Consider the following 25,518-nt stretch of genomic DNA (forward strand, 5'->3'; position numbering starts at 1 on the left):
CTCCCCAAAGCCCCCCAGTACATAGTTGTATATTCTTCATTGTGGGTCCTTCTAGTTGTGGTATGCGGGACGCTGCCTCAGCGTGGTCTGATGAGCAGTGTCATGTCCGCGCCCAGGATTCGAACCAACGAAACACTGGGCCGCCTGCAGCCGAGCGCGCGAACTTAACCACTCAGCCACGGGGCCAGCCCCTAAAAATGTGAAATTTTAAAGTCCACTTTTCTTGTTTTGGCATGAGGAGTATGCACTGGTAATAAAAAATAAAATAAAACATCACGGTATGGTGATATGCATGGCACTTGAAATGCTGTCGAGTTATAATCGTGTCCCTTAAATTCATGGTGAGCTGAGCAGCAGTGAAAAGTAATGAGAACACCACCTTTGGTATTTGTTGCAACTACTTAACTCTTAACCATTATAGAGTGACAGTAGCCATAGACAATATATAAACAAAGGAGCGTAACTGTATTCCAATAAAACTTTATGAATGCTGAAGTTTGAATTTCATATAATTTTTACGTCACAAAATATTATTATTTTGATTTTTTTTCCCCAACTACTTAAAAATATAAAATCTGTTCTTAGCTCAGCATCTCCATGCCTGGCCTGTGGACCGTAGTTGGCTTTCCCGCTCTATATAGTAAACCCCTTATAGGAAAATCATTCCACCATCAAATCCACCGCAAAGTATAGTATATCTTGCCCTAAGTTATGTGTGAGAAAATGTGTATATGAATGTTTGTCACTGTGAACTAGTTCTAAGAACGATTATCAGAAAATATCAAGGTACTTTACTCAGCACCCAGCTCTTGATTTCTAATACCCGTCTCCACTAAAAGAAACCAGGGCTTCATGGAGAAATGGATAATTCTAGGGCTGGGTCAGGAAATATGCAAGATGAGCCTGGAGCATGTAGTAGGGCTAGAAACTAAGAAAGTATTAAAATAATAAAATGGCATGGGTATCTGAAAGGGACATAAGAACCTACTGAAGTTGCTCCCAATGGCCCAAACTGGAACAATTTGAAAAACAAAATAAATAATGTGGTGTTAGATTATAACCCAAAATATAAAATGTTTCCGTAGGTCTACACTGAAAAAAAATAAATGATTGAACAAATAAATAAATTGGGGAGGAGAGACAAATTCTTCATATAGAAGAATTCCAAATAAATTATGTAGGTATTCCCCTCTCACGGAAGTAGAGTGTAACTCCCTGCCCCATAAGTATGAGCTGGGAAAAGTGATTCTTTTCAAAAGAAAGGGGGAAAAGAGCAACTTTATAATGGAGAAAGCTGGCAAAAACTACCTCAACCAGATTATCTAGGTTAACATCATCGGTGATGTCAGGTTAATAGCTGTGTACCCTTCATATGATGTGATAAGAATGGCACTTTACTTCTATGATCTTCTTCCTAACCTATAGCCCTAGTCCAACTCTAAGAAAAACATTCTACAATATATCCTATTCTAAAATTAAAGTTTAATGAAATAGTATTAAGGCACTCAGATTCAGGCACATGCCATTTGATTTCTTTTAAATTGTTGCAATTATCGCACAGTCTGGGAATGAGCGTGTTCAGAATATGATCGAGCCACTTGAGCTGTTTTCCAAAAGCAGAGTCCTCATGTGGTGTGAGAGGCCAGGCATGTGGTTACTGAATTATGGAAGACACACATGTAGCCAATTAGATGAGTAAACTTGAGTGAATGAACTCTTGACAGTTCCAAAAAAAAACAAAATGTAAGAAGCAAAAGTTAAAGACTCCACAGCTATTACCAGTAGCTGGTTCTGAAAGCACTTAGACCTTTAGTATTTCTTGGGGAGAGGGCGTGCAGGTGTTCCACATCTGACATTTTTGCTACTTGGCTTAGTTGCAAATGTATTTTATCTACTTTAAGTGAGGTTTTGTTTTGTTTTACTTTGTTAAACATAACTTTCTTACTTACTGTATTATGATCTATTGGACTTAAATAAACCTCTGAAACTAAAGCTGTGACTTTGTCCTTTTACTGAAATCTGAAACCCAAAAGGAGAGTCATAAGGATTGACAAGACAGGGGCCGGCCCAGTGGCCAAGTGATTAAGTTCATGTGCTCTGCTTGGGCTGCCCAGGGTTTCACTGGTTTGGATCCTGGGCGTGGACCTAGCACCACTCATCAGGCCATGCTGAGGTGGCGTCCCACATAGCACAACTAGAAGGACCTACAACTAGAATATACAGCTATGTACTGGGGGGCTTTGGGGAGAAGAAGAAGAAAAAAAAGATTGGCAACAGATGTTAGCTCAGGGCCAATCTTTAAAAAGAAAAAAAAAAAGATTGACAAGACAGGCAATTATCAACAGATAAATTGCAGACTTCCCAATTGTCTTTAATTTATATTGACTTTAAAGGCATTATTTAAACATCTATAACTTTTAAGATTTTGATGCAGTTGCTAAAGCTTAGAAGATTTGTTTCTGTTCTGAAATCCTTTGTAGTTCCACCTAGTATTAAAGGAGGGAATGTCACCACAGAAATATCAGCACTGATCAACAGCATAATTAAACTGGAATGTGAAACACGGGGACTTCCAATGCCTGCTATTACTTGGTATAAGGACGGCCAGCCAGTCATATCCAGCTCACAAGCACTTTATATTGATAAAGGACAATTTCTTCATATCCCTCGAGCACAGGTCTCTGATTCAGCAACATATACGTGTCATGTAACCAACGTTGCTGGAACTGCTGAAAAATCATTTCACGTGGACGTCTATGGTAAGGAAAAAATACGTGCTTTAATCATACACCTTTCTGCCTATGCTTTCTAATATTCCAATGGCCAGTTGTTCACTAATGAAGTCCTGGTGGGTTTGGTCATTTCAATATGCGTGGGTAGAAATTGGAAGAATTTGTCTCATGATTTGGAAAAATATTTTAAAAAGCTACAACTAGCAAGAAGTGGTCCGTTCATTTAGCCAACCATCTGCTTATGGCACTTGGGGCATCTAGACCATTTGGTTTTTAGGGAGAAGGTAAAGTAGTTGTTAGGACGAAGGTCATTCTCTACTATTTGCCCTTCGTATGCCAGACATGGTGCAGAGTATCCCACCATATTCAGAATAGTTGTTGATCCACTGAAACAAGAAATTCTTTCCTCAGCAACTTAGAGGGAGATGAACATGTGGGTAGTTTCTATGGTCAAACTGCGTGAGAAAAAAAAAATTCCCTTTATTTTATTAGGGTTTCAAAGAATTGCCTGAAACATTATTTTTTTCTGTCTAGTTCCTCCAATGATTGAAGCTGACTTGGCTCTACCCCTGAATAAGCAAGTGGTTGTTGCTCATTCGCTAACACTGGAGTGTAAAGCTGCTGGCAACCCTCCTCCAGTTCTCACCTGGTTAAAAGATGGCGTACCTGTGAAAGCCAGTGACAACATCCGCATAGAAGCTGGCGGGAAGAAACTAGAAATCATGAGTGCCCTAGAAGTCGATCGGGGACAGTATGTATGTGTGGCTACCAGTGTGGCAGGAGAAAAGGAACTCATTTACGAAGTTGATGTCTTAGGTAAATAAGGATGCCACCACCTGGATTCTCAGATGCATAGCAACACCTTTATTCAATCATTTATTCATAGAAAAGTTTATTAAATGCTTTTTTGTTGATATAACAATAAACAATCTTAAAGAAGATTTAGCATCTGTTCAGCTCTGGACTGCATATCACTGAGTGGTGGGGATTTATCAACCAGAGTCCAAAGATCTAAAAACCCACATACATCTTCCACTGATTTTGAGAGAGATACTTTGTATTTGTAAGTGCATAGATGTGTTTTGCATCTATGACAGTAGCTGATTGCAGTGGTGATAACATGATCATCTGTCATGAGCACTGTGCTAGACAACAGGAAGCTTAGTCTCTGGGCCTTGGGAAGTCATCTTGCAACCTTGAGTTTCTATTTCTTTATAAATTGAAGACTTTTGAACAGAGACCAAATTTTTGAGGTTCCCTTCTCTTACTCTCATGTAAATAAGCAACATAAAATCTGAATAAACTTTATATTCAGATGGCATCATCAACACCATAGTGCTAGATTAATTGAGAAAAATCCACAATATGTCAAAAGTACATTCACTGATCCTGGCAAGTGTGTATTGTAAAATGTGTTTTACTTTTCAAAGCCTCTTCCTGTACCAGGTTACTATGATGCTTATCAGCCTTCTAAACTGCAACCTAGGATTGCTTAAAGCGATGGTGTATTTTCTCTTGTCTACATTTCTCTGTGTGTTACATCTTTGTTGTTTTCTAGTACCACCAGCTGTAGAAGGAGGAGGTGAAACATCATACTTCGTTGTGATGGTTAATAGCTTACTGGAGCTGGAGTGTCAAGTAACAGGCTCTCCCCCACCAACTATCATGTAAGTGTTTTGACGTGTCTTCTAAATACCTCTCACGTCTTGGAGTGTTTTAGAGCTGTCTTGAAGGACGTTCTGTGTCATTAAAAAGTGGTCTTATAAAATTATATCCTTTATATTCCTCTTTTAAAAAACATACTCTCTATATAGGCAACTTTTACTTGATACTCACAGGGCCCCTAAATCTTCTCTGTTAGGGGAATTCCATTCATGCTCTGAGAAATTACGTTTTCAGTTCTTGGAGACAGACTGTTGAGCAGTATCTGTCAGATCTTCTGAGGCACTGAAATGTTTATTGGAGGACTAAATAAAAAGAAGTACACCAGACAGATTAGGGAAATAGAGGAAGTTAACATGCTTATATGTTTCCAATTCTCTTTTTCTCATTCCTTCTTTCACAAAGCATTTCTTGAATACTTGTCTTTCATTTCCAGGGTATTATAGGATATGCAAAGGAACAGTTAGTCAGTTAAGGGAATAAAATGTGTTCATGTGTGATTATAAAACTAAATGAAAAGTGATAACATAAGAAGTGAAAAAATATGATGCTATGTGATTTCAGAGTTTTGTTAGGGTTGTGTTCATTTTGCTGGTTAATATTGTGTAAACATTTGAAGTGAATAATATTTAGGGGTATTCGCCTCTTTCTGTAGCCCAACATTAATAGAAGAATGAAGAAGTCGGCACCTAGTTACTGGATTCCAACAATATGCCAACACTTTATGCCACAGAGTGAGGAAATAGGAAATTAGGCAAATGCACAATTGAGAATTTATCTATCTATGGATGTATTTAAAAATCTTCAATATAAATCTAGTTCTCCTATATATGTTTGTGTGTGTGTGTGTGTCTTCTAGGAACTTAGTTATTTAAAATATATCTCCAGATTTCTTTTTGCCTTGTTTCTATAGGTGGCTGAAGGATGGCCAGCTAATCGATGAAAGGGATGAATTCAAGATTTTACTAAATGGACGCAAACTGGTTATTGCCCAGGCTCAAGTGTCAGATACAGGCCTTTATCGGTGCGTGGCAACGAACACTGCTGGAGACGGCAAGAAGGAATTTGAAGTGACAGTTCATGGTAGGCTGAAGGAGGGACAAGAGCATTACATTTAAAATTAATTTATGCATTGTTTCATCATCTAATTCAGATTGGAGCTCAGTAATCTGGATAAATCTTGAGTTGTGGAAAGTAGTATAAAGGGTGGGAATTTGAGTTAAATAATGGCACATTATAAGGCACTTTACTAACACAGAGACTTAACCAAGAGATACCACGTGAATGAATACAGACAGAATTTAAATGTTAAGAAGTGTATGCTGCATAGAATGCCAGGATCTGAGGAATGAGCCCAAATAAGATAGAAGAGACAGGCAGCAAATTTCAAGAAAAGGGGTTGTGTCAGCATTCAAGGGTTTAGCCAAAAGAGGCAGGATTATGAATAAAGTTGTTTCCAGAAATGGAGGCTGAGGATGTTATGCAGGATGCAGGGCATATAAGTGTGTTCATAGAACTGGCACAATAGGGTTAGAACTATTCATCTAATGACAGAAGCAACCCTCTGCCAGAGTATCGTGCAGCTCACTTGCCAGCAGACCTTGGGAAGAGAGGGACCAGGACAAGAAAGTGAAGAGCCATTTGGAAGCCCCAGCAGAGGTTTCTATGAATATCAACTTCATTTCTCCCTTTTTCTATGTCAGATGGTTTTTTCCAGCTTTTTCAGTCCCATGATGGAATATAGATAATCCTGTTTCTTGGTCTCAATTCCAATTCCTAAAGGAGGGAATCTGGCACACCCAGCTTAAATCAAGTTACCATCCTGGGTTCAATCAGCCTTGGTGGGGGCAGAGTCATGTGGTATAAATACGGGTACTGGAAACCCACTCTAATTTAACGAGGTGGTTCTAGAGAAAGGAAGGATCATTATAGATTGGGAAAATACACCAAAAGGTGTAAGCCAAACACATATGGATTACAGTTGCTGTAAATACATTTTACTTATTCCCTGGAGAATTAGAGATCCGTAGTTAAGAAATAAGTAATCTCTAAAATTGCTTAAAATTATAAATCAAATGTGTAAGATGAAATTATTTCAATGTTTGTTAAAATAGGGATTTGCCCTCATCTAAATTTTAAAGTTTCAAGTTCTTGCATACAGATTTTTAAGTGTTTGACCTCACTGATTATGATTTTTGTTCCCTCCCTCCTTCCCTTTCTCCCTCCCTCCCTCTCTCTGTCTCTCCTTCCCTTCCATCTTTCCTTCCTTCTTTCCTTCCTTTCTAAATCTAGTTCCTCCAACGATCAAATCCTCAGGTCTTTCTGAGAGAGCTGTGGTGAAATACAAGCCTGTCACCTTGCAGTGCATAGCCAATGGCATTCCACATCCGTCCATTACGTGGTTAAAAGATGGCCAACCTGTGAACACTGCCCAAGGAAACCTCAAAGTAAGTATAAATATTACTGAGCTCAAAATGAGAAAGCTACATAGATCTTCCTGGACTTATCACATTCTTCTTTCTATTTTTTGTTTAATTTTTCTTTTTTTTTGAAGATTGGCACCTGAACTAACATCTGTTGCTGATCTTCTTTTTTTCTTTTATTTTTTTCTTCTTCTTTTCCCCAAAGCCCCCCAATACATAGTTGTGTATTTTAGTTGTGGGTCCTTCTAGTTGTGACATGTGGGATGTCGCCTCAGGATGGCTTGAGGAGTGGTGCCATGTCTGCACCCAAGATCCGAACTGGTGAAACGCTGGGCTGCTGAAGCAGCGTGTGCAAAATTAAGCACTCAGCCACGGGGCCAGCCACCCACATTCTTCTTTCTTAATTGTAGATTTTCCTGTTGGACAGATTTTGCAGAAAATTTATTAAAACAATATATGTTTCCTTAGACATTTTTAGAATTTAACTTAATATTTTGATTTGAAGAATGGAGTTAAGGACTGATAACTTTAACAAGCATATAGACTTTAAAATAGCAATTGGTATTTTTATTATTTTGATTTATGCCTGTTTTAACTATTGAAAAACCGACGTCTCATGGATGAACGGTGTTCAACAATACTAAGTTAGAATATTCCCAGCATGTTCACCATAGACCGAGATTGAAATAAAGTCCTATCTAGATAAATCTTAGTGAAATAAGTCTTGAAAAATGTATTTTAACTCGTTTATAAGCTTCAAGAGGGCAGAGACTCAGACTCTGTCAATAAATTCACTTCTGTATCTTTTACACTGAGTATAATCCCTGGCATATAACTGTACCTCAGTACATAGTTCTTGAATTAATAGATAGATAGATAGATAGATAGATAGATAGATAGATGGATGGATTTTAAACCTGAATAATCTAAACGATGCATTAAAAAGTTTGACTTAATAGATTTTGCTACTAGGATCAGATTAATTTGACTATTGTGGGCTTAAACTTTGCATGTAGTAAGTTTTTAGTAATGAGGGATGTGCTGAGTTCTTTTCTCAGCTCATTTACTGTTCCTATTCCAAATCCAGTGGAGCTAATCTTGCACATTTGTACTAGCAAAAGATTCAGTATGCAGACTCCAAACATAGTGCAGGTAAACAACTGTTTACCTGGGAGATAGGCGTTTTTAACATAATTATACAAAAGTATAATTTCAAACTGTAATGAGTGATTTTAAAAGAACATATATAGAGAGATAAGATCAAACACTGAGGAAAGGCTTTAAGCATTAGGGTAATTTATAGAGAAAGTCTTTGAGCACAGATCTGAAGAAAACACAGGAGTTAAATGGGTTAATTAATGGAAGAGAACTGAGTGGAGTATTTCAGATAAGATGTGCATAGGTAATCAACTTAAAGTAAAGGAGAATTTGACACTTCTTGAGGACCTGAAAGCAAGCCAGCAGACTGAGAAACTGAGAGCAAAGATGAGGTGGTATTAGGAGACCAGAGAACTGCTAGGAGGTATTTAAATAATATTAATGATTTGATGTTTACTTTAAAGCAATGCGAGATCTTTGAAGAGTTTTAAGAGAGGAGTGACATGACCAGGTTTGCATTTTAAGTAGTTACTCAGGCCCCTTTTGGAGAATGAATTGAAGGAATCAAGAGTAGATATGTGGAAATCAGTTGGCACTTATTTGTCTAGAAGAGACAGAAGATAGAAATTTGGACTCTCAGTTAGCCACGGAGATGGGGATATATGAATATATTTGAGAGTTATTTATTGGTTAAATCATTGGGGCTCGGTGATAAATTGCTTATGAAAGGTGAGGGATAGGGAGGTATCAAGGCAAACTCATAGCACTGTAAGCTACACAAATTCGTCGATAGTGATGCCATCCGGTGAGATAGGAGGCTGTGGAGGAGGAGAAGTTTGAGGGGGAAAAAACTGGGATTTGAGTTTTAGACTTTTGGGGATTGAGTAGATTTTCAAATAAACTGATGGAGATGTCAAGTAGACCATTTAATATATCCTCCCGGAGCTCAAAGGAGAGCTCTGGCTGGAGGTATTGACACATAGATGATATTTGAAACCAGGGAGACAGATGACTTAATCCAAAGGGAGAATAAATGGTAAGAAATAGGAGAGAGAACTGACCTAGTTCAAAATCTAAAGGCCATGTGCGAAAGTCCAGACATGAATATAAATGTATGAATGTGCTACTTAGCATGTTTAGTAGAGTAAGGCTGGAGAATAGGTTAAGTGGGAGTTGACATGGGAGTGTAGGGAGAGAAGATCATTTGGGGTCAGAATGTGGTAAGCCTGGAGGGCTATGCTGAGTTCAGATTTCATTCTGGGCAAAGTGGGGAGCCATGAATGAGCTTTGAATGGGAACTGGTAAAAGGATCAAATTTGCATTTTAGACAAATTATTCTGGCAATGGTATGCAGGATTTATTAATTGTTTGGAAGGTTGGAGACACTGGAATATAAATTAAGAAGCTATTATAATCCCACAGTGGCTGGGAGAATGGAAAATTGGGAATCTGAGAAACATAGGGTGGTATAATTAGCAGGAGAGTTGAAGTGAGTTCTAAAACCCAGATGACTGGGAGAATGAGAGGTGCCATTAAACAAGACTGGAAACATGCAATGAGAAGTAGATTTAGAGATATAAGGAAACAGTTGTAAGCTTTTTTTGGATATGTTACATTTCATGTGCTAACCTGTCCAACAGAGGGCTGGAGCCAGGAGTGTAGAGCTCAGGAAAGAAGTTGAGGCCAAATCTGTAAATTTAGGAATCTGCACAAGATTCTTCACTGAAGCCATGAGTTCGGATGCAAACTATCAGAAAGCTAAGTTTCATGTTTATGGGATAGGAGGAGGAAGCAGATTCTGTAAAGTAGTCTCCCAAGAAAGTCAGAGAATGAGAACTGAGGGAATGCTGTATCTTCAACACCCAGAGAGTAGAGTGATTCAAGGAGCAGGTAGTCAACAATGCCAAATGCTATAGATGGTGAAAGAGAGTATGAGCTTACTATGTGGTTGCTGGATATTGTGATCAGAAGTTACTGGGAACCTCTGAATGATCAGTCTCAAAGGATAACGGCTGCATTACCAGTTCCAAACTGGTAGAGGCCAGTAGCAATGGGTTTAAGAGGGAAATGAGAAAAAAAACAGTCAGGAAGAAATTTATCTGCATTTCTATTACTCATATTTTATAATTTTTATTGTTTTTCTGGCCTCCATGACCATTTAATCAAGAAAGATTGTTCTTTTAAAACTGTTTATGAAGTGTTACATAAATGTGACTATGTTTTTTCAAATAGCTTGAATTTTCATCACATACCTCATAGTTTAGTGCTAAAATCTTTTATTGAGTGGAGTTTTATGACTGTATCAGCAGGATGGCCTTAGGTTACTTTATGTTTTCCAAGGAATAAGAAAAGCTTTTCAATCGAATTAGTCTATTTTCTTGTGCATGATGAAGTGATCTGGCTCTAATCTATCAAGAGATAATTAGGATATTGGCATAAAGATGTAATTAGATATTATAAATTTAAAAGAGTTTGTCTATTTCAGCAAAAGTTTTCAAATCCAAGTGTAAAGTACAAAATGCCGCCATGCTTTCTGCTCCCAATTAGATACAATCTTCGGGTCGAGTTTTACAGATTGCCAAAGCCCTGATGGAAGATGCTGGCAGATACACATGTGTGGCTACCAATGCAGCTGGAGAAGGACAGCAGCACATTCAGCTACATGTGCACGGTAATGTCATTTCTATGTCTGAACAAAAGAATATTTCTATCGCTTTTTTTTTTTTCTTAACATACTGGGCTCGTTTTCATTGAATTACAGTTTAAAGAAACAAGTGTTTATTTTAGTCTGTGTGGAAAAAACCCTAGATAGCTTTTTTTACATTATTGTAGTTATAATTGCTCACATTACAGTCTTCAATTTTCCGGTTGTCAGATAGGATGTGCTAGAGCTCATAAATAGATAAACGCACTGCCCTGTGTTTTAAATTATTTGAATTCCGTTAACCGTTAGCTTTCTACAGATGACTTCTGTTCAAAAGACAGAAATTGCAGGGTTGTTCCTTAGCATTGTCTGGGATTTTCTTGCCTGCCTGTAAGAGGGGTTTTGGGAGTAGAAGCTGTCCTCGACTCAGGATCTTCTCTCATGTACTTTAATAATAAAAAGTCTGGGTGACATGGAACACCTCGTGAGTATTACAGCTTCACAGTAAACTTGAGAGACTACCTGACCTTAAATATAAGACTTCAGATCTCTGGAGACTCATCAGAAAGGGCCAAGAATTGTAGGTGTGGACTTTCCTAATTCAGCCAAGGCTATTTGCAGAGGGCTAGCCAAGATATCCATATGCGTTTTATTCATTTTCTCTAATTCATGTGATTGCTTGTTAAACTTTTTATTCATTCATTCATTCATATATTCACTCTGGATTTACTGAACAATTTAACCTAGAAGAATTTCCCAGCACCTAGCTTACTTCCAAGTATATAGTAGGCAGTCAGTAAATATTTAACAAATTAAAGAGTAAATAATAAGTAAATGAAGAAAATTTAAGTTGGACATTAATGGCTTCTAATCTGCTTCTTTGTGTATTTTATTTAAATCAACCAGTTAAAAGATTCAAATCATCAGTTCCCTAAATGTTTCCAATAAACGAATTTATTCTTGCCCCAGTTCCCCGCATATAAACACCTAACTTATGGATGTCATACATACAAACTCTGTTCCTTAAGAGGACCTTTATTTTTTGATTGAGTAATTGACTTAAAGGCTAATATTTGACTGTAACCATCTTAGAATTGGTTCACCAGGCTTTCAGGCTTGGGGACAGTCTCACCCTGCTTTCCCTTAAATTGTCTTGAATTTACCTTGTTCCTCATAAGGCCTGCTACCTCTCTACCTGAACATCTACCTGATGTTCTTTGGCAACTGTCTCCAGCACATACTCAGACCTCTACTTCTATCCAAGAGTGTGCTGGGAGTGGGCTTGCTCTCCTTTTCTAATTTTCCTGCCCTGAGGCTCCTTCTCTCCTCCTTGGGCAGGCTGTTTATTTTCTCTCTTCCAACAATTTCAGTCCTTAGCTGGTCTCCATTGTTGGCTGAGAGGAGACAGTTAAGTGGGATGACGTGATATGTTGCAGTCATTTCAGGCACTTGAGTCAGGTCACCTTTGGTTTAAATTCTGTGCTAACCAAGAGCAACTGCGTAACTGAACAAACCGCTTAATTTCTCCAAGTATCTGACTTGAGGAATGCTTTTGAGGTTTAGAGATGTTAGGTGTAAAATATATCCCACTTCTACTCTCTCAGGTATTAGAGGTTTTTGTTCTCTGGATTGGCTTAAAACACTTAAATGAGGACTCTATAATGAAGAGCAGAGTGGATGTCTCTAGAACAGGGAAGAACCAAACTTCAGTGTTCAGGGCTTTCAAATTTCCGTGTTCATAAAAATTATACATATTGAATGTTAAAAATACAGCTTCCTGGGCCCGGTCTCACGTCTCCTGAAACAGTATCTCTAATGGAAGTCTTCATGTGCCATTACTTGGAGAAGCCTTGGCCCAGACTCTAAAGATTGGCTTTGAGACTTTCCAATGCAGTCAAGAAAGGCTGAAAAACAGAGGCCATGGAGGAAATCAAGTCTCCCATCAAATACAGAGCAACAACTGTTGGTTTGCAAACTGGCCCCAGTACATGGAGGGCAAGGAGAGACCACAGAAAGAGACAGACCATTCCAGATTGGTAGGTTGGAGGTTTAATAAGCAAGGGAACTTATATACCAAACTGGTCTAGGGTGGCTGCAAGACAAGTAGATTTCCACACCCGCCCACCAGAATCTTAAAAGTATACAGAAAGGCATTAATGGGGTTCAAGCATTTATACCATCGGATGGTCTCGACAACACCTTATTCTCTCGAGGCTATGTCCTTGGAACAGCTCCACTGTGGAAATGGTAGGCAGAGCTTACGCTTCAAAGACAGGGGAGGTGAGTGAGGAGCCTCCGATTGCCTGGCTCCAGCTCAAGGGTCAACTGGCAATAACGTCCTCTTGCTTACCTCCTCCAACAACAACAGAAGAGAAAAAGTCCAGTCAATATCTAAGTCTGTAAAACTACGGTCTGAATATGCTAACAAAGTGTATGTTAGCAGGAGGTGCAGTTAGGATATACGCCTACATGGAAAATCATCAGAGAGAGGAGGAGCAAGCTGGAAGCCATCTGGGTTAATGTGAAAAGAAAGGGAAACAGAAGGTTAGTCATTGTAAGACTTTATTAAAAACTACCAGATCAGATGGAGACTATAAAACAGTCTTCCTGAGATAAATCACAAATAGAATAGAGGTAAGATACAGTAATAGCTAAAAATGTTTCGTCTAATATGATCTTGACTTGTTTGGATAACAATTCATCAACCTAAAGGGAAAATAAATGATGATGGGAACTTCTTATCTAATACTGATTATGATCAACCTGGGGGAAGTAGTTGGCTAAGTGCACGTGACAGGAATCTGAACAGAAAGCTAGCATATCACCTTGGCACTCATGACAGTAATGCCACGTTGGATGCACACAACTCCGAACTTGACTCTGTCCTCTTTGATGCTTGCATTAGTAACTTCAGTGAGAATTGGAGATGGTATAAAAAGTGTGGGAATTTCTAAGGATTGTTAATGACAGATTTCAAAAAGATCTCAGAAGTTAAAATGAGAAATTAATCTGATGTGAAAAACTACATAAGAACGGGGTGGGAGAAGAGTGGCTAAAAAACACCACAGATGGAAATACTCGAGATATTAATGACTTTCTGCAGTTACTGTAGATGTGATAATTCAATTTCATAATAAAGCTAATCAATCTTAGAAGTTAGTAATACAAGCTTATAGTATGAAGAACAAGAGAGGAATTAGCCCTATTATGCTCTTACTATCTGAATGTTTCCCAAGTATGGTATCTAATTCTGGTGCTAGATATTACGAAGAACATTGAAAAATCTATAGGGAAGCAATTAGCATTTAATTTAGTTTATTTTATTTAACCAATCCTATTGTTGTCTTTTAAATTGGGATTTGTTTTAATGCCCATCTTTATTGATGGGATAACACATTTAGCAAACGAGCATTTACCTCCATTGGCATCCAAAAGTGTTCAATACTAAGAAACTTAGCTTTCCAATTGCTTGATATTTTCCTTTCTTATTAAGAAATATTATAGATGGTTCCATTCTTCTCAAGCATGGAAGAAAGTGTCTCCAAAAGGGGAAATAAGGGTGCATGGTCTCCTAATCTAGAAGCCCAAGTCATGATCATGAGACAAGGAACATTCTGGTGATCCCCCGGATTTTCTGTTCTGTTACAGAAGGCAGAGGTTCTCAGTAGGTGGTCCTTTTTGATCATCAAAGTTTCCTAATTCTGGAAGTTCTCATTCTCTAGACCAAATTATGAAATAATATCTCAACCTCAGATATTTTCCAAGTGAGACAGATGTTTCCACAAACAGATGATTATTTGGAGTCTAATGGTCTAATGTCTCAAGCATTCATTTCATCTGCACTTAATTACTTCCTAGGAAAAATCAAGCAAGGTGAAGCCTTTCAGAAGTAGAATGCTTCTGGTTAAAAGCATGGGCTTTGAATTTGAGTTCCTATACTGCCAAGTAATATCTGTCGGACAGTGGGCTTAGATGTTAAACTTTTTAAAAGCTCAGTTTTCTCATCTGTAAAATGGGAAGGATAATGATAATACCAGAATTGGGGAGGTTGTCATGAGGACTAAATGAAAGACTACACAAGAAAAGTTTAGCCCCATGCCTGGATCCTGGTCATTATCTGTCAATGGTAGCTTAATGACTGTTTTGTTCAAACACATATTTGGCTTCTGGCCCTTCTCACTGTACCAACATTTTAACAAATATTTCTCAAGTCCTGCTGCCTTTACTGTTGGCCGGGAACCGTCTTGGGCCTGTATTAGTTGTCTGCTGAAAACATTAGTAGAGCACTCCTTAATTTAATTTTACTATTTTAAAGTATTTGCTTGGCTAACGTATGCTAACACTCACTTAAAAAGATTTCTCTATCGTTTCTGTGTTTTGCTTAATAGCTCACTTGTGGCCTAAAGGAGATTTGGGAATATTGTAGGGATGTTTTTTTTTTCTTTTTTAATGGATGACTTCAGTTCAGGACTCTACTATATTATTTTCTCAGTATAAATGAATTTATTGCTCACTATATCATAATTCTGGTTGTTAGGGAGGATTAACTCACCCATATCACTTTTAGATCAGTTACGTGTTAATTCAGATTTAATCAGGATTTGAAAAAGTCAGTTCATGCCTTTAAGTGATTAAAGAAAGCAAATAGCAAAATCTAGCCCACAATATGTCCAGAGAAGGCCTTGTGGTTTTGGCATCATATGCACATGCAGCTTTTGGAAGAAGGAAAACAGGAAAAAACCAACCAGTTGAATGGAATTCAACCTCCTGCTTGGAGTATGCAGACATCTTACTGTTAACATAAGATATTGTTACCTTGCTAATGCTTCTGTCTAGAACAGTGTTCACCTAAATTCAAAATTGCAAGACTATCCATTTAAATTTTGTTAGAAGGGAGCAATGGAATTTATATTTGTATTTACCCTTTACTTAAAAATGTTCCAGCACCATTTGTTGAAAAGATTATTCTTTCCTCATTGAATGAGCTTGGCACTCTTGTTGCAAATCATTTGACTGTATATATAAGGGTTTATTTCTATAATCTCAATTCTATTCCATTGCCTAAATAGTTTATCCTTATGCCGGTACCACACTGTCCTTTTTTATTCCTTTTTCCCCCAGCTTTATTGAGAGATAATTGACAAATAAAATTGTATATATTTAAAGTGTACAATGTGATGAGTTGATATATGTGTGCTTTGTGAAATGATTCTTACAATCAGGTTAATTAACACATCCATCACCTCACATAGATACCTTTTTTCGGTGTGTGGTGAGAACACTTCAGAATTATGCTCTTAGCAATACAGTATTATTAACTATAGTCACCATGCGGTATTTTAGATCCCCAGAACTTATTCACCTCATAAATGAAGGCTTGTGCCCTTTGGCCAGCATCTCCCCATTTCTCCCAATGCCACCCTCCCCAGCCCCTGGTAACCATCCTAATAGGTCTGAGGTGGTATCTCATTGTGGTTTTAATTTGCATTTCCCTGATGATAAGTGATGTTGAGCACCTTTTATGTACCTGTTGTGCATTTGTATGTCTTCTGTGGAAAAATGTCTCTTCAGGTCCTTTGCCCATTTTTTAATCTGATTTTTTTAAATATTGAATTGTATGAGTTCTTTATATATTTTGGATATTAATCCCTTATTGGATATGCCGTTTGAAAATATCTTTTCCCTTTCAGTAGATTGCCTTTTCGTTTTGTTGATGGTTTCCTTTGCTGTGCAGAAGATTTTTAGTTTGATGTAGTCCCACTTGTTTATTTTGCTTTTGTTGTTTGTGCTTTCGGTGTCAAATCCCAGAAATCATTGCCAAGACCAATGTGAAAGAGCTTTTTTCTTATGCTGTATTCTAGGAATTTTGTGGTTTCAGGTCTTACATTTAACTGTTTAATCCATTTTGAGTTAATTTTTGAGTGCCATATGGTCTTGATTATGTTGATTAATTTTCATATGTTAAACCAAACCTGCCGTCCTGGGCTAGGTCTCTCTTACTCCTGGTGCAGAATCTGTTTTCTGTGTTCCTGGATTCACCTTACTAGTGCTTTGTTGATCATTTTTGTGTCTGTGTTCATAAGGGATATCGGTCTGTAGTGTCTTTTTATTGGCTGTCTCTGTCGGTTTTGTTATCATGGTAAAACTGGCCTCTTAGAATGATTTAAGAAGTATTCCCTCTCTGCTGTATTTGGAAAGAGTTTGTGAAAGATTCAGGTTAATTCTTAACTGTTTGGTAGAATTCAACAATAGAGCCATTTGGGCCTGGCATTTTCTTTCTGGAGTTTTTTGATTACTAATGTAATTTCTTTGTTTTTGTATGTCTGTTCAGATTTTCTACTTCTTCTTAGTCAGTTTCAGTAGTTTGTGTCTTTCTAACAAATTAATCTATTTCATCTAGGTTATCGAATTTGTTGGCACACAGCTATTTATAATATTCCCATATAGTCCTTTTTAATTTTGTAACATGATAGCAATAATCCCTTTTTCATTCCTGAATGTAGTTATTTGGTCTCCTCTGTTTTGTTTTGTCTTAGTCTAGCTAAAATTTTGTCAATTTTGTTGAAGTATTCAAAAATCCAGATTTTGTTTTTGTTGATTTTCTCTATTGTTTTTCTATTGTCTGTTTAATTTATCTATGCTCTATTTTTTATTATTTCCTTCTTTCTGCTTATTTCGGTTTAGTTTACTCTTCTTTTTTTCTGGTTTCTTAAGGTGGAATGTTAGGTTATTGATTTGAGATCTTTTTTTAAATTGAAGTGTAGTTGACATATGATATTAGTTTCAGGTGTACAACATAGTGATTTGGCACATATGTACATTACAAAATGATCATGATGGCAGTCTAGTAACCATCTTTTACCTTACCAAATTATTACAATATTATTGACTATATTCTCTATGCTGTACTTATATCCTCATGACATTTATTTTATAACTAGATGTTTGTATCTCTTAATCCCCTTCACATATTTTGCACCCCCACCACCACCTCTTTCCCCCTGATGACCACTAGTTTGTTCTTTGTGTCTACGAGTTTGTTTCTGTTTTGTTTGTTCATTTTTTTTGTTTTTTAGATTCCATATATAAGGGAAATCATATGGTATTTGTCTTTGACTTATTTCACTCAGCATAATACCCTCTAGGTCCACCTATGTTGTCACAGATGGCAAGACTTCATTCTTTTTTATGGCTGCATAGCATTCCATTGTGTGTGTGTGTGTGTGTGTGTGTGTGTATACCAGACCACGTCTTCTTTGTTCATCTATCTATGGACACTTAGGTTACTTTCATATCTTGGCTATTGTAAATAATGCTGCAATGAATGTAGAGGTGCATATATCATTTTGAACTAGTGTTTTCATTTTCCTAGGATATCCAGAAGTGGAATTCCTGGGTCATATGGTAGTTCTATTTTTAATTTTTTGAGGAACTTCCATACTGTTTTCCATAGTTACTGTTGCAACAATTTACGTTGCCACCAACAGTGTATGAGGGTTCCCTTTTCTCCCCATCCTCAACAACACTTATTTGTTGTCTTTTTGATAATAGCCATTCTGACAGGTGTGAGGTTCCTTGTGGTTTTGATTTACATTTCCCTGATGTTTAGTGATGCTGAGCATCTTTCATGTGTCTCTTGGCCATCTGTATGTCTTCTTTGGAAAAATATATATTCAGATCCTCTGCCCATTTTTGAATCAAATTGTTCTTTTGATATTGAGTTGTATGAGTTCTTTATGTGTTTTGCATATTAATCACTTGTGGGATATATCATTTACGAATATCTTTTCCCATTCAGTAGGTTGCCTTTTTATTTTGTTGATGGTTTCCTTCACTGTGCAAAAGCTTTTTAGTTTGATGTTGTCCTGTTTATTTTTGCTTTTGTTGTCTTTACCTGAGGAGGCAGATCTATAAAAATATTGCTAAGACCAATGCCAAAGAGCTGACTGCCTATGTTTTCTTCCAGGAGATTTATGGTTTCAGGTCTTACATTTAAGTCTTTAATCCATTTTGAGGGTTGTTTTGTACGTAGTGTAAGAAAGTAGTCTAGTTTGATTCTGCTGCCTGTAGCTGTCCAGTCTTCCCAACATCATTTATTGAGGAGACTTTTTCCCATTGCGTCTTCTTGCCTCCTTTGTTGTAGATTAGTTGACCGTATAAGCATGGGTTTATTTCTGGGCTCTCTGTTCTGTTCTAGTGACCTATGTTTCTCTTTTTGTGCCAGTACCATACTATTTTGGTTACTATAGCTTTGTAGTGTAGTTTGAAATCAGGGAGCATGATAACCTTCACTTTGTTCTTTCTCAAGATTGCTTTAGCTATTCAGGGTCTTTTTGTGGTTCCATGCAAATTTTAGGATTATTTGTTCTAGTTCTGTGAAAAATGCCATTGGTGTTTTTATAGGGATTACATTGAATCTGTACATTGCTTTGGGTGTTAAGGACATTTTAACAGTATTAACTCTTTCAATCCATGAGCACAGTCTTTCTTTCCATTTATTTCTGTCATCAATTTTTTATAGCTTTTAGAGTACAGGTCTTTCACCTCTTTGGTTAAATTTATTCCTAGGTATTTTACTCTTTTCATGCAATTGTAAATGGGATTGTTTTCTTATTTTCTCTGATTGTTTGTTATTAGTGTATAGCAATAGGCTACACCATATAGCCTAGGTGCATAGTAGGCTATATGATCTAGATTTGCGTAAGTATGCTCTGTGATGTTTACACAATGACAAAATCACCTAACAAGGCGTTTTTCAGAACATATCCATTGTTAATGATGCATGACTATATAATTGTTTCATATTCTTGAAGAATTGACGCTTTGTATCATTTTTAAATGTCCTACTTTGTTGCTAGTAACAATTTTTGTCTCAAAGTCTATTTTGTGTGATATCAGTATAGCCTCTCCTGCTCTTGTTTGGTTACTGTTTGCATGCCGTATTTTTTTCCATCCTTTTACTTTCAACCTATTTATGTCTTATGAATCCAAAGTATGTCTCTTGTAGACAACATACAGTCGGGTCATTTTTTTAATCCATTCTGCTAGTGTCTGCCTTTTGATTATAGTGTCTAATTCATTTACATTTAATGTAACTACTGGTATTATAGGATTCATGCCTACCATTTGCTGTGTTTTTTATATGTATTATGTCATTTTTGTTTTTTGTTCTTCCATTACTGCCTTTTTGTGTTAAACAGATATTTTCTTATGTGCCATTTTATTTCTCTTGTTTCTTTTACTATATTTTTTAAAGTTTATTTTTAGTTGTTGCCCTAAGGATTACAATTAGCATCTTAATTAATAATATTATACTTTGGATAAATACCAATTTAATTTCAATAGTATAAAAAACTTTGCTCCTATATATTAGGATGTACACTTGAAAGTTAGATAATGTTATAATCCAATGTTACTGCAATAAAAAGTAAATTAATTAATTAAAAAAAATAAAAACCAAACCAAAACAAAAAAACTTTTCTCCTTTATAGCCTCTTTCTCTCATTCCCCTCCTTTCTGTTTATTATTGTCATACAAATTACATCTTTATTCATCATGTGCCCATCAATACAGACTTATAATTATTGATTTATGCTGTTGTCTTTTAAACCAGAGTGGAGAAAGAATTATGTTCAAAATATATAGTTTTACTGTCTTTACTATTAGTTTCCTCTATAAATGTTCTTTATTTCTTTATGTGTATTAGAGTTACTGTTTCTTTGCAACTTGAAGGACTCCCTTTAGTATTTCTTGTAAGGCTGGGGGCTAGCAACAAATTCTCTGTTTTTTGATTTTCCATGAATGTTTTAATTTCTCCTTCGGAAGGTTAATTTTGCAGTATATATAATTCTTGATTGTTAGTCTTTTTCTTTCAGCACTTTGAATAAGTCTTCCCACTGCCTTGGGGTCTCCATGTTTTTTGATGAAAAAATCAGCTGTTGGGCTTACTGAGGATTCCTGAACGTGATAAGTCACTTCACTCTCTTGATGCTTTCAAGATTCTCTCTTTGTCTTTAAATGGTTTGATTATGATATATCAAGGTATGGATTTCATTGTTTATCCAAGTTGGAGTTTGTTAGGCTTCTTAGATGTGTAGATTAATCAAATTTGGGAAGGTTTCAACCATATTTCTTCAAATACTCTTTCTGCACTTTTATGTCTCTCCTCTTCTTTGGGACTCCCATTAGGCTTGATTAAACACTTGATGGTGTCCTACAAGCCTCAGAGGCTCTGTTCTGTTCGTTTTCCTTCATATTTTTTCTTTCTGCTCCTAAAATTGGATAATCGCAATTGACCTGTCTTCAAGTTGCTGATTCTTTCTTCTTCCAGCTCAAATATTGCACTTTTGAATTCCAGAGTTTCTGTTTAGTTCTTTTTATAATTTCTATCTCTCGATTGATACTCTCTATTTAGTGAGACATCATTCTCCTACTTCCCTTTAGTTCTTTAGACATGGTTTCCTTCAGCTTTTGGAACATAATTAAAATAGTTTATTTAAAGATTTTGTCTAGAAAGTTTAACATCTGGGCTTCCTCACGGACATTTTCTATGACTGCTTCTCTTCCTGTGTATGGACTATGCTTTCTTCTTTATTTGCATGTTCCATGATTTTTTTTTGAAAAGTAGACATTTTAAATAATACAATGTGGCAATCCTAGAAATCATATTCTTTTCTCTCAATGATTTTTGTTGTTGTTATTGTCAGTCCTCTCGCTATTTTTTGTTGTTTCTTCTGTTCATATATTTAGTGAGTAGGTAGAACACTGGCACCCCCAAAAATGTTCATGTCCCAATTCTGGAACCTGTGAGTATGTTAGGTTACATGGCAAAGGGGAATTAAGGTTACAGATGGATTTAAGGTTGTTAGTCAACTAACCTTAAAACAGGGACATTATCCTGGATTATCCAGGCGGACCCAATGTAATCATAAGGGTCATTAAAAGTGGAAGAGGGAGGCAGAACTTCAGAATGATAGGATGTGAGAAGATCTTATGAGCCCTCCCCACTTCCTCATTGCTGGCTGTGAAGATGGAGGAAGGGGATCACAAGCCAAGGAATGTAAGTGTCCTCTAGAATGTGGAAAAGGTAAGGAAACAGATTCTCCTCTGGAGCCTGCAGAAAGGAACTGAGCCCTTCTGAGCCCTTGATTTTAACCCAGGGAGACCATATTGGACCTCTGACCTGTGGAACTATAAGATAATAAATTTATATTGCTTAAACTACCAAGTTTGAGGTAGTTTGTTATGGTAGCAAAAGGAAACTAATATGGTGACTTTTATGAACAATTTCTGTAAAGTCTGTTTTTACAGACTTTAAAATGCACCTGGAGAAAAGACTGTTTGCACTCAGAAAACTCCGAGTCTATCCAAATAAAGACAAGTGCTGTGAGTGGAAAGTTCCAGGGAAGGGCCAGACAGGTCAAATAGTGGCAGTTTTCTAGGAATGGTGCTTCTAGGTAGCTCCAAACCCATTGTGCTCCCTCCAGTATCTGCTAGGCTGCTTTTTTCACTGTGGTTGCAAGGCTGTTTGTTTTCAAGGTTACTGCTGAGCTGAGGAGGAGCGATGGGAATAGGGTGAGATAAATGCCATAAAACTCACTGTTTTTAATGAGATTTAGCTATTTTTCTTGAATAAACACTTCTTGGATTGTTGCAAGTCTTTGTTTAATTTCCACATTTCTGTTCATTTTGACAATTTTTCCAGTGTTCTTGTTTGTTTTATAGAGGAGTGAATTTTCAGAGTCCTTACTCTGCCATTCTTGCTGACTTCTGATCCTTTTTCTTGAAGTTTTCCAGTGGACTGAACCCAGTTGGCTAAGCCACTCCATAGCTCTTTTATCTCTTATTCCTACTATATTGATTGTTTGCAGCAAATACATAGTCTGTCAAAACCCTCAATGATCACTTCAATCCAGGAGGTTTCAAATCAGTATTTAAATTATGGTTTTGGAGGAATGTGCCATGGACTAATTATTTTTCCTATTCAGTTGGAAAAATTAAATAGCCATATTTAAAAGTCTTTTGTACTTAAATACCATATCATAAATCAGAATTCGGTGCAGAAAACAGCAACATTCTGGACATTTCCAACAGGAAGGGTTAATACAAATTAGATGGATACCAAGAAACTACAGGTGTGATGGAGTGGGTTCTACGCTTTGTCTTCCGGAGCACCTTTCATAAAAGCAGAGATCTGACCCACAAGGACATGTACTTCTGAGAACAGACTTTATTTTAAAATTGTCAAAAAGCGGCTTTGAGTTATTGTCTTTTTTGTTGTTTTTGCTTGTATTCTTTGGTGTTATCTTCTGCTTTTATTTTTACTAGTTCTTGATTCCTGACTTTTTTTAATTTATTTTTTTGTTTTTTTTTCTAGAATCTGAATTGAATGCTTAAAGCATTTATTTTCATTATTTCTTAGTTTTTAATATCTTTATTAGAGCTTTAAGATTTTCTTTGAGTACCATACTGCTTGGTGACATTCTATAGGTTTTAATTTGAGTCAATCTCATTCTACTTTATTTTTTTTCTAATCCTATACTTTTGTCTTAATTTCTTCCTTAATGAGGTTTTTTTCCCCATGTAGAGCTTTATATTTTTGTTACTGATTTCTATTCATTTTTTATTGCAGTTTCATTAAATTGTGGCTATAAATGCTTTCTTGAGACTTTTTGCAGCCTACTAGAGAGTGTATTTTGAAAATATTCTATTGGCATTTGAAAAGAATATATATTCTTTGTTAACTGTAAATACACATACATATGTATACCCGTACACAATTTGCATGGGTAATTTTATTTTTCAAATTCTTTATAACTTTATTTTTGTTTTGCTTCAGAGTCAACTTCTGAGAAAGATGTACTAAAAGTTATACTACTTTGGGATTTTTCAAATTTTCTCAGATTTTAGTAATTTTTGCTTTTTTAGTCAACACATAAAGCATTGTCATTATAATGGATTATTCATGAATTTTAACAGTTTAATCAGTAGAAAGCATGCTGCTTTGTAGTGTTTAATGATTTTTGCTTTGTATGCCAATTTGTCAGAAGTCATTCACCCTTGCTGTCCTGGTATACCTGAGTTCAACTCTTTATTGTCAGTTTTTTTGTGGGTCTTTTTTGTGCTTTCTATCCATTTGGATTTTTAAATAAAAAGAAATGGTATTAGCCCTCATAGTGTTAACACTTTGTCTATAGAACAAGAAAATGAACTCATTCACATTTGTGCCACTGATTTATATATTTGATTTTATTTCTACCATCTTATTTAGTTCTAGTCAATTTTCTTATTCCCCTTTGTCCTTTTGCCCTTGTCTGTTTTGCTAGATTAATGGATCACTTGCTTGATTGTATCTGAGGTGGCGTGAGCGGCTCTAGTACGTTGAATGAGTTAAACTTAGCAAATCTTTAAAATGTATTTTTTCTATAAACTTCAAATACTAACTTATGTCCACAGCGTCTCCTCAAAATAAGACAAGACCTCTAGTTTACTTGTAATTATTTTCATCCTGGCATCCCTCCTATACTCCTTGAGATAGTGTTAAAAACAATGGGTGTTGCTGTTCCAGGTTGTTATTCCTTTTACGCTCTGCCTCTTAGACTTTTTCAATTCCTACTTTATGAGCACATTAAATAATAGAGCAGCATTATCTGTGATGGTTTAAAGTTGAAAATATAGTTTTCTGTTTTATTTTACTAACAATTTAGTTGTAATATTAACAATTTAATTTTATATCAAAAGAAAAAATAATAAACAAGAAAATGATTGTAATTCCTCTGAAATGGTTTAAGATAGTATTGTCCAAAGATAAAGTCAGATATTTTGAGAAATATTGATTTCCCCTTCACTGGAAGTGTTCAAATGCAGTAGATGACTTCTTGGTTAAGGCTGTTCATTGTCAGACCAATCAGATTAATTGGAATAAAAAAAAACCTCCTTTAACTTTCTTTTACTACTCTGCTAATCTACAATTCTAGAGATTTTCCCATCTGGGCACAGACTAATAGATGATCCAGAAAACCTATTAAGATCTTTTTTCAATCTGTTCTTCAATTCTACTTAATCATATACTCTAGTTTTGTTCCAAACATATCAGTGTATATATGTGAAATAAAGGGATAAATGATCATTCCCACTGAGCAAACCATTTCAGGTTAAATACCTTAGTTTTGTGAGTTAATTATCTATTTGGACTTCCTGCAGAGCCACCTAGTTTGGAGGATGCAGGGAAGATGCTGAATGAGACTGTGGTGGTGAGCAACCCCATACAGCTGGAGTGTAAGGCAGCTGGAAATCCCTTGCCTGGTATGTTTACTTGTGGATTCTATAACTTATTAACATTTTAAAATTTCTGGAAATAGCTAAATCTGTTTATGAGCATAATATAGTAATTACTAGTAAAGGAATGATTATAGAATACATTTCAAGGGTAAAACGTGGAGCAGGGTATCATTAGGTGGCTGATATTTTTGAGTTTTCATTGCTTTTAACTACATGAAATAATTTTCCTGTTTAAACAATGTAAAAATATGTGAATAACTAATTGTCTTGTCCTTACTGTGGCCACAAAACCCACAAATAGTATTTTCTATACATTTATGTTGAAAAATCTTGTTTTATCTAGTCCAAATTGATTATAAATCAGTCATTTGATGAGATTATTTTGTTTTGTTGATCATCACTGGTAAGTTATTCATATGAATCAATAATAATATAAATTTTTTGAGATTAATAGTCTGTGTAGTGTTTGGTTTTGATTAGATGCATAGACAAAATTTTTATAGATGAGAGGAATATATACAACATAAAGAAGTAGAATTGGTTAAAAGTTTGCTATCAAACAATATTGCTATGTTAGAGATAAGATAAAGTATCTTTTTTATAAATTCATTTCAGAACTCTTATGTTGGCTTGGCTATTCATGTTTTTCCTAAGGTTGCTTCTTCCTATAAATCAACCC

The 25,518-nt window shown here is 36.1% G+C and overlaps 1 protein-coding gene across 9 annotated transcripts in view; it reads left to right on the plus strand.

Annotated features, from left to right (window-relative positions):
- The window catches only part of HMCN1 (hemicentin 1), a 437,461-nt gene that overhangs the window by 257,024 nt on the left and 154,919 nt on the right, over nt 1-25,518 (plus strand). For all 9 annotated transcript variants that reach the window (XR_011439059.1, XR_011439060.1, XR_011439058.1 and 6 more), the window contains 7 exons: nt 2,481-2,759; nt 3,267-3,548; nt 4,291-4,399; nt 5,308-5,477; nt 6,687-6,841; nt 10,463-10,586; nt 24,762-24,863. Coding sequence is in view for 3 of the 9 variants with exons in the window: in XM_001491510.6 (XP_001491560.3) it covers nt 2,481-2,759; nt 3,267-3,548; nt 4,291-4,399; nt 5,308-5,477; nt 6,687-6,841; nt 10,463-10,586; nt 24,762-24,863 (1,221 nt within the window). In the remaining 6 variants the exon portion in view is untranslated. The remainder of the gene's footprint in view (nt 1-2,480; nt 2,760-3,266; nt 3,549-4,290; nt 4,400-5,307; nt 5,478-6,686; nt 6,842-10,462; nt 10,587-24,761; nt 24,864-25,518) is intronic.

Source organism: Equus caballus, chromosome 5 (genome assembly GCF_041296265.1).
Source record: "Equus caballus isolate H_3958 breed thoroughbred chromosome 5, TB-T2T, whole genome shotgun sequence".
Classification (NCBI taxonomy): domain Eukaryota; kingdom Metazoa; phylum Chordata; class Mammalia; order Perissodactyla; family Equidae; genus Equus; species Equus caballus.